Source organism: Syngnathoides biaculeatus, chromosome 7 (assembly GCF_019802595.1).
Source record: "Syngnathoides biaculeatus isolate LvHL_M chromosome 7, ASM1980259v1, whole genome shotgun sequence".
Classification (NCBI taxonomy): domain Eukaryota; kingdom Metazoa; phylum Chordata; class Actinopteri; order Syngnathiformes; family Syngnathidae; genus Syngnathoides; species Syngnathoides biaculeatus.
In genome coordinates, this window is record NC_084646.1 from 27,745,242 (window position 1) to 27,761,897 (window position 16,656).

Here is a 16,656-nt window from a genome sequence, read left to right on the forward strand (position 1 = left end):
CATGTTACTAAAATAGTAGCACACTTTTGAATTTGCAACCAACCAAACTTTCATGGATAGTTTCCTTGGACACCTCTTTTGTCTTGGTTATATTACAAGTTTGAGTCTTACTGATTGTATGGGTGGACAGGTGTCTTTATGTAGCTAACGACCTCACACAGGTGCATCTGATTCAGGATAATACATGGAGTCAAGGTTTTAAAGGCGGACTCACAGATCTTTCAGGGTCAGAATTCTCGCTGATAGACAGGTGTTTAAATACTTAATTGCATCTGTATCACACAAATCGTGAAAAAACTCATACATTCTGAACCTCTTTCCCTCAGTCAGCGCATTGAAGATGGGTCTTGGCTGGGTCTTTCAACATGACAATGACCCGAAGCACACAGGCAGGAAAACCAAGAAGTGGCTCTGTAAGAAGCATATCAAGGTTCCGGCGTGGCCTAGCCAGTCTCCAGACGTAAACCCAATAGAAAAGCTGAAACTCCGTGTTTCTCAGTGACAGCCCAGAAACTTGTCTGATCTAGAGAAGATCTGTGTGGAGCAGTGGGCCAAAATCCCACCTGCAGTGTGTGCAAACCTGGTGAACAGCTACAGGAAACATTTGACCTCTGTAATTGCAAACAAAGGCTACTGTACCAAATATTAACATTGGTTTTCTCAGGTGCTGAAATACTTATTTGCAGCTGTATCACACAAATAAATCATTTAAAAAATCTTACATTGTGATTTCTGGATTTTTCTTTTTAGATTATCTTTCTCACAGTGGACATGCACCTACAATAAAAATGTCAGACCCCTCCACTATTTCTTAGTGGAAGAACTTGCAATATGGCAGGGTGTTCAAATAGTTATTTTCTTCACTGTAACTATCATTTAATGATCATATTTTCTTGTTGTTATTGTACTTCAATTGTATATATTGTATTGTATATAAAGACAGCTCCTGTACATTCACCAAAAGGTATTTGAATGACAGAAAGTTTTACCACCACTTTTTTAGTTTCCCCTGTACATGTTACTCTTTGTGTGTATTGTTTTATTGTGTTCCTATTTCTATGATTGAATGTAAATCCTAAAATTCTAGCACACTTTTGAATTTGCAAGCAACCAAACTTTCATGGATAGTTTCCTTGGACAGCTCTTTTGTCTTGGGTATATTACAAGTTAGAGTCTTACAGATTGTATGGGGTGGACAGCTGTCTTTATGAAGCGAACGACCTCACACAGGTGCATCTGATTCAGGATAATACATGGAGTGGAGGTGGACTCTTAAAGGCGGACTAACAGGTCTTTGAGGGTCAGAATTCAAGCAGATAGAGAGGTGTTCAAATACTTATTTGCAGCTGTATCACACAAATAAATAGTTCAAAAATCCTACATTGTGATTTCTGGATTTTTCTTTTTAAATTATCTCTCTCACAGTGGCCATGCACCTACAATGAAAATTTCCGACCCCTCCGTGATTCCTAAGTGGGAGAACTTGCAATATAGCAGGGTGTTCAAATACTTATCTTCTTCACTGTATATATCTGTACCGGTATTGTACTTACATTTAAACTGAGGTACATACTTGTCAATACTAAACAATTGAACACGTATGTACTTACTTGGTACCAAGGCCAAGACTGTACCGGGTTTTCAAAGCAGCCTTCCATGAAATGCTGGGAACATATTACTGGCCACTTTGATTTCTAAGTCCAATGCACCAACTTTGTCTTCACAAACCTGGTCCACAACCTGCCTATCTGTTCATCTTTCGACCATTCATGTAAGCTGACTCCGTCAGCGTTTGTTGCTGAACAGCCGTATACAACACACTTCCAAACCATCTTTGGTAGCTTTTTCACTCCCCGGCTAAACTTTGTCTGGATATGACGTCACATTCCGGGGCATTACGGAACTTACCGAATATCAGTGATATTTTTAACAAAATTTTGAGACTGACTTTGACACTAATTTATTTCATTTCTGTTGTGTTGAGAATTTTTTAAATATTTTTTTCAATGAAATTTTATCTATATTTTGTATGATAGACAAATAAAATACAGGTCCTCTTGATTAGATCTTTAAGAGTGCGTCAACACCCCACATTATGTTATGCTGATACAAAATGCCTTACCCGTTCGTGGTTCAAAATTATAGTGCCAGTGCAATGACATTTGTCCGGAGGGGGCAGCTTAAAGTGGCGAATCATGCAATACTGTCCAGTTACTAATACTGATTGGACCAGCAGGATATGTAGGTGTGTCCAAACAATGAAAGCAGTAGATTTGCTAATCAAGAATTTAATGACTTAATTGCCAGATGGAAAAAATGTTTGAATGTCCGTTAGTTTTGATTTTCATTGACCGGTAGCGCTTACCTGACGGAAGGAGCTGGAAGAGCAGCACTCTGGTACAAGTTTGAGTGGCGTGCAAGTCTTCAAGGGGGAGTAGGTTGGTGTCGACAATTCATTTTGTCCGTTGCAGTCGGAGTTTGTCCTTTTTTGTGGCAGGCCCATACCAGACTGTGATGGAGTTACACAGTACTGATTGGATGACTGCTGCATAGAACTGTCTCAGCAGCTCTTGTGACAGGCCGTGCTTCCTCAGAAGCCGCAAGAAGTATATCCTTTGCTGGGGGTTTTTTGAAGATAGTGTTGATGTTTGTATCCCACTTCAGGTCCTGTGAGACTGTAACTCCCAGTAACCTGAAGGTCTCAACGGTTGACATAAAACAGTTTAACAGCATGAGGGGCAGCAGTAGTGAATGTTGCCTCCTAAAGTCCACAATCACTTCTACAGGCTTTAGTGCTCAACACCAGGTTGTGTTGGCCTCACCAACGCTCCAGTCTCGCCACTTCCTGTCGATATGGAGGCTCGTCGCATTCTTTGATGAGATCGATGACTGTGGTGTAACCTGTGAACTTCAGGGGTTTGACAGTTGGGTGCCTCGAGGTGCAGTCATTTGTGTAGAGTGAGAAGAGGGGAGAGGACACTACCTGGGGGTGTCCTGGTGCTGATAATGTGCGTGGATGAGGTGGTGTCCCCCAGCCCCACCTGCTGTGTCCTGTGTGCCCGTCAGGAAGTTGTCGGTCCACGGCAGATGGCAGGCAAGATGCTGCGCTGGAGAGGCTTGGATGAAAGGAGTTTGGGGAAGACAGTTTTGAACGCAGAGCTGAACTCCACAAACAGGATCATCACCTAGGTTCCCTCGCTGTCGAGATGGTCAAGGATGAAGCGCAGACCCATGCTGACAGCATCATCCGCAGACCTGTTCGCTCGATATTCTGGTTGTATTGACTATATGGACAATGTAAATAGCTCGTAATGACTTTTCATCTCTCAGCTTTATAAATGCTTATTTTTCAACACAGAAAGCTTTCTAGTTTTGATTTTGGTTGCACCTCTTTTCAGTATAACTTGAATCGTCAACAGACAAACCCAAATCCAAAACTGAGCAGACGTTTGACACTCCTGAATTGATCATTTGAATCAAGATAATATAAAATCTAATCAGACCACAATTCGGACATGTTGCAATAGCATTGTTCAAATAAAAACTGGGTGGATTTAAGGCAATCTTGTCTATAAACCTTGCATCACACTGCTTTGGCCGCCCAAGGGTGCAGCACATGAGGCCACAGCAGTGTGATTCACAATGGTCACCCAGGATCTTCTCCTCCATCCTGCTCCTTGCCCAGAAGATATACAGGTACACCTCAATAAATGATATTACTGTGGTGTGAGGTCAAAAGTTTCATTTGGTTAGGTAGTTCAATTGAAAAAGAGAAACTCTGATACACACGCACACACACACCCACACACGCGCGCGTAGACACAATCAGTAAAAGATTTTTGGGGATATAATTTTGATTATCGCTTACACCCAAAATTCACCATCTGACAACAATATTACATAACAGACAACCAAGAAACTATGGTAATTATTTTTAAAGTAGAAATGAGGGAGAATTGGAAAATACATTTGGTGAATATGTGGACTGAAGTAAAGTAACTTTTCTAATGTATTCTAATTTATTGAGACACAGCAAGTAAGCAAAGCAATTTGTATAGTGCATTTCACACACAACATAACCCCAGCCTTTTCATTCTGCCTAAAAACCTGAGATGGTGAAAAGGAGTTTTAAGCTATAACAATTGAGTGTATTGTTCTGAGTCTTTGCACATGCTACAGTAATTTTACAGTACACACAGTTTGTTAACTTCCCACTGCAACTGCAGTATATCGACATCACTAATGGACAATGTGTTGAAAATGGAAGTATGCTTGAAATTGTACAAAAGAGAAGTAGATCTTAATTCTTTCTAAATCCAGGACTTCTCTAGAGAGTATCAGTCAAGCCCGACAATATTGGATCGACTGTATATTAGGCAATTATAAAGATTAAAAAAAAAAAAAAAACAGGACAGACGCTACAATCATGAGACAGTTTTCAGCATTGGACTTAGTGGTTAGTCTGCCTTACAAGATATAGTGGAACACAAAACGCCTATACCGCATTCCTGATGATAGGCCCAGTAATGATCCAGAATGGAGCGAAGGGTTTGGCAGCTAAGCCTGAAGTAAGCTACTTTGGCAGTGGGTGATACACAGCTGGCCGCAGGCACGTACGCACGCACGCACGCACGCACGCACGCACGCACACACACACACACACACCACACACACACACACGTGCTGTTGTGGAATGCATTATTGAATCAAATACTGTATGTGACATCCAGTGGCTTAAGAAAAACAGTAAGCTTATATAGCCTATTTGGGATTAATCAAACAAGACAATAGGGGATGGTGTAAAAATGTTTGGTCAATAATTTTCATATACTGTAGCTGTGATACATATACAGTATGAAATGGACACCCTTTTAAAAAGAAAACCAACATTCATTCAAGACACCTTCACTGCTGTGCCATCTGTATTTGGTGGCAAATGAATGCACAATTTTACATTTTAATCATTCACACCATGCAAATGGCTATTGTGTACAACGCATGTCAATCTTTACAAAGTGGTTAGAAACTGGAGTACTGTAGTTCATCCGAGGTTATCACTGCATTGAAAAGCAGTGAAATACAAGACCAGAAAATCTGTTTCTCACAATACACCCTCTGATATCAAATACCTGAAATTCTTCCAGAGAACAAAGTAAACGTAAGCAACCAGTTCATTGGCACCCAAGTGTGAATGCACAAGTGGTTAATTAATTGGAGACTTACAGTATGTGCATGACTGTGAAATAGAATTAAAAAAGGTTCAGCATGATCTAATTTGCCTGAACTAGCCTCACATCAGAGCAATGAGGTGAGCTTCTTCCCATTGCATTTGTAACCTCTTCAAGCCCAATCTTGTGAGATGTTTAGGCCTGCTGACGCTGAGGGATGCTCCACATGCAGTGCATTTGGTGCCTCCTGCACTTCAAACAGTCTCAATTTCATGCTTGTTCAGGATCAATATCATGCTTGAAAAGGATTTTTCCACACACGCTGAGCCAGAAGGGAGAACACATCTTCAAAAGTCAAGTGAAATTTTGTAACTCTTGGTAGTTACTAGAAACATCCTCAAAGACATTCCGTCATGACTCAGGTTTTCACCACTGTTGCACCATTGATGAGGAAAAGACTGCAAAGTATCATGTTTACACCTTTAGTTGGTTCCTCACCAAAAAAAAATAGGTTCACGTGGTCCATCCTTAAATACATACGGAAGCATATTTAATAGCAAAAACATTAAAAAAAATGTTACACGGAAATGAAAAGGCTTTTGTGTAAATTTTTTTATTTTAGAATCTTGCTGACAAAATAACATTCACAAAAGAATCCATGCAGAGACATACAAAGCCTCAGTAAAAGTCAAATTTGAACACACTCCTACACAATCAGAGGGTTAACAACAAGTCTGTTGCAGCTTTGGATAGATATAAACACATGTGTGTACTCCCCAAGTATTCATGTCAGACTTGATTCAAAATGTCATGCATTTCACAACAGTACAGCGGGAGAAATGACACAGAAATATCAAACATGAAGAATAAATTAATGCATTAAGTGATGCAAATCCACGATTCTCTGTATTGTTTATCCTCACTGGTGTTACGGGTGAGCTGGTGCTTATCCCAGCTACCTCTGGGGAGAGACAGGGTATACAATGGACTGCTACCAAACCAATTGTTGGGCACATGTAGATCATTCATATCTTTAAAAAAAAAAAAAAATAGAACCACATCCAATAGCATGCAATGTACTTTTTGTTTTCAAAACTAAAACTTGATAGTGTGCAACACAAGTTCAAATTAGTGTCCAACGCACAAACTAAAGGCATCAGTCATGCTGAAAGGTACTGTATATGGTACCCACAAGTTTTGATGTCTTTGACAGGCATATTCCTGCTTATTGCCTGCCTCACTAATTACTAGGTTTCCTCCATATCACAGAAACCCCCATGTCCAAATTTGGTGGATTTCATATTTTTCATAAATCTATACTATTGGTCCATCCTCAAATGCATGTTATTTTGACAATTATTGATCTTTTTCAAGTGTTGAAAATGGTTTGCTCTCTATGACGATGCAATGTTAATGGACCTTTCCGACATGTCAATCACTCGTACGATAGCAGCATATCAGATAGCCGCATTGTCTTAACCCCTGGCTTGATACGCCCCTCTTGCCATATTGTCCCACAAGTAATGCTTGTTGTCAGTAGCGTGCGCTTGGAAAAGTTAATGTTATGAAGAAATTGTCCTCAGATGCGCTTGAGGAACGTGCAATTCTCATGAAAGATATCGTGCTAGGTTACAAGGGGCCCGGTTGATTCATTTTCCAAAGCCTAAAACACAGTTGACGAAGTGTCTACGATGTCTTAAGGCTTGCGGAAGACCGGACGTACAACTAAATGTGAACAATATCAATAAACACAAGGCTGTATGTTTGAAAGTAAATGAGGTACAAGTATCTTCTCTGAGTTTAATTTCATTATTATCAGTGCTTTATACATTGCAGGAGAAACACTTTCACTTTTTTGTGTATCACTGAACTGCTGAATGAAGTGTGTAATGTTTTACGCCGAAGAGTCGGGTTAGTGATATGTAAATGCACGATGTCATGCAAAAGAAATGTCGATTTGCCTATTTGCATCACATTGCACACACACACACATCACAAGTCCGACGCATTTGGCAAAAAACATACTCCAATATTATCTGGAATATGCCATAGAGAACCCAGTTCAAACCTGTTATGTTCAGTCGGCATTTTGGAAGATTGTGGGGCATGGCAACTGTAGCTAAGGGGGGCGGAGCTGAAGATCACCAGTCGGAAAGGTCCATTGCTCAACAAACGTGCTGAGCTGCCCCACCGATTAGTGATGGTTTTGGTGATGCGAGGATTCCGCCTGACCCCACAAATGTGTGACAGCTCTTTGCCTACAGATGACAACTGTTGCTCCTTGGTCACCCATCATTGGGTGTACTATGTTCAGAAGAAAAGAAAGGAAACCTTGTATTTATTAACATCTGTGCTTTATTGATTGAACATGAGATGGAAAATAATGTGCAATATGTTCTTATCATTTTAGTTGAAAATGACATTCCTCCAACTTCCCAACTGATATTCAATGTTCAAATGGAAAGATTACTTTTTTGGTCCAATGCCTTTCTCTTTCTGAAACTTGGCAATCTGGTTAAAGATCTCTAACAGGTTTGCAGGAAGGTCTTTTTTTGCCTTTCCTTCTGGTACTGAGATTTCCACATCCTGCTCATCTTGGATTTCAGCTGCATTGGACCTGCTCCAACCTGGTCTCTCTTCCTTAGGTTTTCCCTTACTTATGTCCTTCTCCTTCAGTGTTTCACTTTCTTCACGTCTAAAGGAATTGCGGCTGGAAAAATCTTTACTTTGAAATGATTTTCTGGAATAGACCGAGTCGGATGACGAGCAGGATGCTTTCCGCTTCCTCTCGTCTAAGCTACCTCTACCGAGCCCACTGGTCTGCCTTTTGTCCTCATTTTCTCTTTTGTTGCTCCTATAACTACTTTCCCAGGTCTTCGTTCTCCCGTCTTCTCTCTCAGAACTTATGCTACTACTTTTCCTTCTCCTCTCTACTCTATCCTTTGTTTGCCTTCCTCTGTGGGACAGCGACTCACACTCTTCCTCTTCTGAGGTTGATGACAAAGAGTACATACAGATCCTTGGGCTATTACTATCTTTTGCCTTCCTGCTTGTCTCTCCTTCCTCCTCATCTGCCACTCCGAACCCCTCCCAAGCCTTTTGGTTAAGAAAGGTGGCAGAGGTATTGGGAGGTGCCGGATACCACTCCAACTCCTCCTCCTCCTCCCTCTTTTTCACATGATTACCCTCATCACTCCTCCTGTGATGACGCTTGCTTTCTCGCACTGTCTTCTTCTTCTTTTTCTTTTTTTTTGATTTCCTGCAAGAGGATGAGGATGAAGAGGTGGAAGATTTCCTGGAGGAAGAGGATGACGAGGAAGGGGTCGATCTTTTTCGTTTCCGTTTCATCCTGGCAAAAAAACACGCTGAGAACTATTAATTTAGTCCAAATATGACATGGTTCTTATATTGCTACACTTCCAGTATACTGAATAAACATTATTTTAAACATACATAAGTAGCTCACCTTTTCTCCTCTTTTAAGATCTTACGCAATTTCTCAGCACTGCTTTGACTGCTTTTAGCTTTTTCTTCTCCTTGCTTAGCCAGCGCTTCTTCCCGCAGGCGTATCGAATTCTTTATGGCCGTCAGGCGAGACAATTCAAGGCACAACAACGGTGATCCATAGAGAAATGTAATATCACCATGGCACATCACATGGAACAGTTACCCCACAAATAGAATTCAGACATTTAATCATTCATTCATTATGTAGGAGGAGTAAAGTACAGTGCAACACAAACAAAAAGGTTGCACAGGGGTGGTAGTTAGTTATGTATTTACCAAATAAAAAGTGGTGTCATCCAAGAAAAGGCAGGTGAGAGACATATGAGCAGATACGAGAAGAAGGGTGACAATGTTACCGTTTGTCAATCACGGATGAGGGATGAATTGGTGTGCAAAGGAGTCGTCATCATTTTCCAGAGTATGTTCCCCCCCGGGTGACAAAGGCCGTGCCAGTCAGAAGGTGAAGTCCCAGCGTCGCAAAGATATGCACACAAACACAAACACACACACAAAAGCTCATCAGTATTACAAATCACCATGACAAAATATGTGTTCTAAGAGAAAAACAACTTGCCAAGAATCTGACCTAAAAACAAGGTGCCATGTACATAAATGCTCCCAGATGATACATCGCTCTTATTTCACCACTGGGAATGAGAACATAAATGTATGCCATTTTTTGGGACACCCTGTACATGCATTGCATTCTGGTCTTGGCCATCTTGGATCATATACTTTTTTTAAAATCTATTTTAACCTAGAGAACCCATGAGGTCACATATTTGAAAGAGGATTTGGATGTCTTGGGTTCTCTAGGGTTCTCTAGGGTTAATACAGTCACTCACATTTGATGAGTGCGTTCGCGCCCACGCACCATCGTACTCGCAAATCTGCACAGTCGAGCACGAGAAATCACGCGCGTAAAATTTGTTACGAGTACACATACATAGATATTCTCAGCGCACATGAAAACCAATCCAGGCAGTGAACCACAGCCTGACTTTTTTTATTAATAGAAGCACATGGTCTCCTGCTAGTTTACCTGACTCCGCCCCCCCTTAAGCTCTTAAAGGGGCACACCCATAATTACAAACACCCTCCACCCACACAGTCAGGGCAACGTAGAGCAAACTTTACTCTCGATAATAATGATAAAAGTAGAAAAAAAAAAAAAGTGCTGTTGCTACATTGAATGTCAGGGTATGTGAATAATAGAACAAAAAGTGGTGAAACTGGATGACATTTTCTCTTTTTTGAGTAAAAAAGGTCTGGTCTGAAGCCAAGGTAGAAAGTACAGGATGATATGGTGTCTAATGTTAAAATTCCACCTTGGCACAGCCTGATCGAGGATGAAAGCACAGACAATAGAGTGCATAAAAAGCTAATTCTGTATTTTAAATATAGGAGGCAAAATAACTAACCTTAAAACTGTTTGGGAGCATCATTCAGATTTCAACATGCATTGCTAAAGATATTCTGCAAGCAATAATTCAGTTTTACACACACAAAAAAAACATCATCATATCATTGTGGGTAAAAAAAAATGATTGCAAGCGACCTTTTAAATTTATGGTTCATAGTTGGCTTGGTTTAGCTAGCAATGTATTTTTTGTGTTGACATTTTCAGTGTAAGTTTGAAAGAACAAAATTGTTCTTAGAAATGTTTTGATGGGAATGAAAATGTATTCTGAATCTTTGAATGAGCCATGTAACTTCAATGGATGACACTGATCATACGTCTGATGTTGCTCACAGTGGTCAAAGGGGGCGCTCACGGGCTTAGTGTCTTTGCTCAGACACGTCAAAAATTAGAGGGAACGTTGGGCTTGAAATTAATTGATTGTTTATTTCATAAATGTTGGAAACAAAAGAAGCCTGATCCTAAACAATCAGTATTCACCCAGAAACAGGAAGTCCAAGTTAATAGTACTGAACATGTTGGGAAGTTATCCCAAAAACACATGTTCCAAGCTGCTTCACGTACTGCCAACGCGTTTATGTCGAAAGTCATCAACATTATGAGCCATGTCAAAGGAAATTCAGTTACATTGAAAACATTTCTCGGCTAAAACATAGGTAATGTTTCAGTATCTAACTATAATAAATAATGAGATTATTATTTACTTTCACTTGATCTAAGTTCTAACGTTAGACTACTGTGTCCATATATCTAAATGTCATGATCCTGCCGCTCCAGCCCGGGCTGTGCGGGTGTCTGCGATTGCTCTGATTGGGAGGTGCACACCTGCGCCTCATGCAGCCTGATTATGCTATGTATTTATATGACCCCGATGACGACTGGCCGGCCAGTTCGTTGAGCTTCATGTCCCGTTCCAGCACTCTCGTATCCCTGAGCGACAACCCGTGTGTACCGACCTTCGCCTGTTCTTCGACCAACCTTGTAAGCCTGACTCCTTTGATACTTCTACCTGCTTTGATTGTTCTCCTGTGTACCGACTCCTACCTGCCCGCTCACCTGCTCTCTTCGCCCGACGTCCCAACTGCCGCTGCTGCACCTAACTGCCTGCTCGATCCCCAACCTCGGCATATAATAAACATTTCTCCCTGAACTACCTTGCATCGTCTGAGTCCTGCATTTGGGTCTTACTCTCGTTCCAATGGGACGTGACAGAACGAACTGGCCACAACAGGACCCAGCAGGAAAGACCCGGTGTCGCCGGGACCGACCCAAGGTAGACCGTCTGCCGGAGGACCAAGCCTGTCCGATCCGGGTAGGCTCCTTGACGTCCCCCGCTTCCGTGTCTTACGCACCGCCAGCGAGGTATGAATACGTCCCGAACACGACCCGTCCGGCTCCTCATATTCTTCTGGACTCTGACTTTTCGGAATATGAGGAGGACCGTGATTTGTATGACCGGCTGCCTGAGTACGACTCCGATGACTTTGATTTTGAATCTCTTTGCCCGGCTTTTCATCCCAGTCAGTTTGCTCCACCTCCCCGCGTTCCCAGCACCCGAACGTCTTCGCCCGGTGGATACAAATACACCAATCCATTTGAGGGAACCCGCTTTGCCATCTACCCGGGACCTCCGCGTGGCAACCAGAGGAGACGCCCCAGCCGGGCGCTCCCCGGTGCCTCCCGCTGCGCGGCAAATAAGACATCGTCCTCTCACTCCTCGCCGGCAACGGCGAAACCGGCAGACCCGCAGCTGGTGGCGAAGCTTCCAGCCCAGAGGAAGGAGGAGCCGCCAAATCACGAGGCGTTCTGCCGGGAAATGCGGGCGCAGATAGAGCGGCAGTGTGCCGAATTGGCAGCTCTCACGGCCCAGGTCCGGCAAGGATTGGCGAACCAGCCGAGCTCCGCTGACGTCATAACTGCGACGGACTCGCTGCTGATGCAGGTTCACGTGGCAGTTGGAACTGACCCGCTCCCGAGACACGCCCACGTGTCAGTTTCGACTGACTCTTTGCCTACTCTCGTTCACGTTGCCGTGGAAACCGACCCGCACGCTGCAGTGGGAACGGACTCGCCACCTTGCCAAGTGCACGTAGCTGTGGAAACTGACCCGCCTCCTCACCATTCCCACGTCGAGGTTTTGGCTGTTCCGAGCAGAGTTCACGCGGCAGTTGGAACTGACCCGCTCCCGAGACTCGCCCTCGTGTCAGTTTCGACTGACTCTCTGCCGACTCTCGTTCACGTTGCCCTGGAAATGGATTCGCCACCACGCCACGCCCACGTTGCTGTCTCAACGAATGCACCGCAAGCTCACGTGGCAGTGGGGACTGACCCAATGCCACCTCACGTTACTGTCCAGGAGGTGGCAACGTCTCCTCAGCCGCTTCCCGTCTGTGCTCTGGAGTACCAGTGGCGACCGGGCCGCAGTCGCTCCCCGTTCCTGCTCTGTCGGCGACCGGCCCGCGGTCGCTCCCCGTTCCTGCTTCGTCGGCGACCGGCCCGCGGACGCTCCCCGTTCCTGCTTCGTCGGCGACCGGCCCGCGGTCGCTCCACGTTCCTGCTTCGTCGGCGACCGGCCCGCGGTCGCTCCCCGTTCCTGCTTCGTCGGCGACCGGCCCGCGGTCGCTCCCCGTTCCTGCTTCGTCGGCGACCGGCCCGCGGTCGCTCCCCGTTCCTGCTCTGTCGGCGACGGGCACGCCCATACGTTTCCGTCCAGGAGGTGGCGACGGTTCCCCAGCCGCCTCACGTTCCCGCCCAGGAGGAGGTGGCATTGGTGATGCTGCCTCCGCCTTCTCACGTTCCTGTTCAGGAGGTGGCGTTGGTGACGCTGCCTCCGCCTTCTCACATTCCTGTCCAGGAGGTGGCGTTGGTGATGCTGCCTCCGCCTTCTCACGTTCTTGTCCAGGAGGTGGCAACGGTTCCCCAGCCGCCTCCCGTTGCTGTCCAGGCGGGGGCAATGGCACCACGGCCTCCTCACGTTCTTGTCCAGGAGGAGGTGGAGTTGGTGATGCTGCCTCCGCCTTCTCACGTTCCTGTCCAGGAGTACCAGAGGCGACCGGTCCGCGGCTGTCCCACGCCCTTGTCTCGACGGCGACAAGAGCTGGGGAGTTCTGATGAGCCACCCCGGAGCTGGAGAGACTTCTGGTCGTCTCCGAACCACGGCGTGGGAGGTTCTCGTCCGGAGCAGTTGCCTGCCTCGGCCTGGTTCCTGCTTCGTCGTTTAGTTCCTCACAGAGGTCGTCCGCCCGAATCGCTCCGTGGGGACCCTGGTGCTTGGCGTCCGGGTCGTCCTCTTGACCTGTCCACCCGGACGCCTTGCGTTTGGTGGCCTGGATGGCCACCAGACTAGGGTTCGAGGGGGGTCGTGCCCTCCTCCGGACCCCCCTTCCGCCTACCCCTGCCTGTGTTAATTATTGTCTGTTTCTTTCGTTTAGGCACGTCTGGGAGCCGTGCCTTTGAGGGGGGGTGCGGGTGTCTGCGGTTGCTCTGATTGGGAGGTGCACACCTGCGCCTCATGCAGCCTGATTATGCTATGTATTTATATGACTCCGATGACGACTGGCCGGCCAGTTCGTTGAGCTTCACGTCCCGTTCCAGCACTCTCGTATCCCTGAGCGACAACCCGTGTGTACCGACCTTCGCCTGTTCTCCGACCAACCTTGTAAGCCTGACTCCTTTGATACTTCTGCCTGCTTTGATTGTTCTCCTGTGTACCGACTCCTGCCTGCCTGCTCACCTGCTCTCTTCGCCCGACGTCCCAACTACCGCTGCTCCACCTAACTGCCTGCTCGATCCCCGACCTCAGCATATAATAAACATTTCTCCCTGAACTACCTTGCATCGTCAGAGTCTTGCATTTGGGTCCTACTTTCGTTCCGATGGGACGTGACACTAAATGCAAATGGTCATTTTCTCCCGTGGTATCGCGTTATCTTCAAGTTGAAAACTTTTCCCCTCTACATGCTTTAGGAAGCGATAGCTCATCTACTGCTGGCTTTCATCAATGGATTGACAACAGATAGCACTGTAAATTACGCTAGATTACCACAATACATCATGAAATAAAATTGTTTATATGAACACTTAGTTTTGAAATTGAATGTCGATTGACCTCTTTAAAAATGTCTGTCTCAGTGCAATGTCAATAAATTATGATTGTGGTATTACGTAACAGCTACATACTCAGGCATAACAACTCAGTAAGTTATTTTATGGTCTTGAGATTCCATCTCTAACCACACCTGCAACTTTATCTGTGGGCATGACTGACCACACCCGTACATTTTTCAAATGTGAGTGACTGGTTAATGTGCTCTAAGTAAAACTGAGGCACAGTGCACTGGGAGCTAGGTCCTTCAGCATCCATGCAACAGACAAAATTATAAATCTGCAGGCCATATTTATCAAGAGAGTTGAGCTGCAGACACACACCAGCCATCCTGTCCTCGTGTGTTGAGTGAGCCCCACCTACCTGTATGGTCTCTGTGATTTTCTTCAAGGCTTCCTGGGCCTCAGGGTTTGCATCATCCAGAGTTAGAGCTCTTCTGTACACTCCTTCTGCTGTTACTAATTTCTCTTGTTCCTCAAGCCTAAGGAAGAAGAAGAAAAAGAAGGAATTCATGTAACGGTGGTTGAGTGGCACCAATAATGATAATACGAGAAAAGCTTCCCTTTGTGGCTTAGGTATTTTGAGTGATGTGATTATAGACTTTTTACCAGATCTCACAGGCGCGAGCACATTTCGCCTGTGCTGGCGCCACTCCAGTGTCTCCCAATACACAGTGGGTATGGAAATATGTGCCACCGAGGAATTGAACCAGCCTACAGATTGCACTGGCTTGTACCCCCTGGGGCTGCATTCATTATTGTTTTAAATTAATTAAATTAAAATTAAATTCTTCCCCTCCACTTACTTATCAGAAAATCTGATTGTGTCAGGGTTGCTACATTATGTAATCATGCATACATTTGGACAAATGTATTGAATTTTTTTTACAGTAACTACTACATTTGAACATTGTACATTATCAAATTATGTGGAATTTTCTGAGAAAATCAGAATTGAGTGTTTATCAAGACCTTAAAAATGAGATTGACCTCTATACACACACAGCTATGCATACTATTTTTAAGAAAATAGTGCTGTTTTGGAAACATATTTTTCCACCCAACACTGTCTATTTTCCATACTTGGAAAAAGTTCCAGGGCAAGGCACCCACACGCACGCACACACGAAAAGTTGTGGGGCAAGGCATACACACACACGCATACATGTTTTTGCTACTTTGTGTGGACCATGACTCTCTGAGTTAATTGTGAGGATCAACACTTCCACTATAGCTGGAATGATGCAACTCATATAGCCATCACTAGAGGGGTTTAGAGAGCCAGAATATCACTTTAGTTTTCAAAACACTCCAACCAAAAGCCAATCTTTTTTTTATGTAGTTGTGCGGACCGGCCCCTTGTTGCTAGACAGATTCGATGACACAGACGTTTGATTTTAAAATTTCTCTCTCAATATTATTCAAACAAAAGACACTGTATTGCTCATATTTTGGAGACTTATTTCAGCAACATATAGTGCAGCTAAATTAAACACCATGTGTTGGTTATTAAATAGCCTCGCATATCTTAAAAATAGAATTCTGTTCAGTAGCATTACTCTGTATGAGATCCTTTGTTCCAAAAAGTCAAAGAAAAGAAAAGTGGGAAAAAAATAGAAAGGTTTGCTGACGTTAGCAACAGTTTCATTCTGCCAGAAAATCCCACGGACAATTAAAAACTAACCCGAGGATGAAGAAATATCAAATGTCTTACCTCGATTAGTAGTAAGTTGTTTTCTTCCAGATCACCACATAAATTAGCTTTTCACAAGCCTCATCGGTTCTGCAGCAATCTATATTGTGTTTTAGACGATGCATTCACTTCCACCAAGGAAATTCAGAGCACCGCAAAACTCATGGTTGAAGGGAAATTTAGATAACTCGCAAATCCGACGGTTGAGATTCAAAAATATTACCTCAGGCAAAACAAACATATATAGTTCACACCAACATCACCAACTTGAACAATCGTTCATTTTAGTATAAATAAACGTGGTGATTTACATGTTAATCCATGTAGTTCTGTAACTTCCGTACTAATTAAAAGCAACGTCTCATGCAGGTGCATTCCCCTACCCACAAGTGTCCAACTTCCAAAAGCAGTCACAGCAACTCTCCCCTCCCCCACTTTGGTTTGACGACTGCACAGAAACTAACCAACAGGTTCCATGTATCAGAAATATAGTTTGAGCAATGTACTGAACCTCACAGTTTAGAGTCACCCACATGTGATAAAAAAAAAATAAAAATGATTCTTTAAGTAGTCATATGAATTCCCTATAATTTTAGTTCAACATTTGAAATCACTTTGCATCATTTAATTAAAAGCAGGATTGTTAACTGTATGGCATATATTCACTGTGGTACAACTGACTGTCATCTTTAGTACCTTTTTTTTTTTTTTTTTTTTAATTTTCAACATTCTACAGTCCTAGTCTGAGCTGAAAAGGGGAAAAT

At 43.9% G+C, this 16,656-nt stretch overlaps 1 protein-coding gene across 2 annotated transcripts in view; it reads right to left on the bottom strand.

The window, feature by feature from the left end:
* Positions 1–5,804: 5,804 nt before the first annotated feature.
* The window catches only part of ttc14 (tetratricopeptide repeat domain 14), a 37,294-nt gene continuing 26,442 nt past the window's right edge, over positions 5,805–16,656 (bottom strand). The window contains exons 10-12 of one of the 2 annotated variants that reach the window (XM_061824954.1): positions 14,564–14,681; positions 8,635–8,744; positions 5,805–8,517 (exon numbers count right to left, since the gene is read on the bottom strand). In XM_061824954.1, coding sequence (XP_061680938.1) covers positions 7,635–8,517; positions 8,635–8,744; positions 14,564–14,681 — 1,111 coding nt within the window. In that variant the 3' untranslated portion in view covers positions 5,805–7,634. The remainder of the gene's footprint in view (positions 8,518–8,634; positions 8,745–14,563; positions 14,682–16,656) is intronic. The other variant, XM_061824953.1, reaches the window with a different exon arrangement.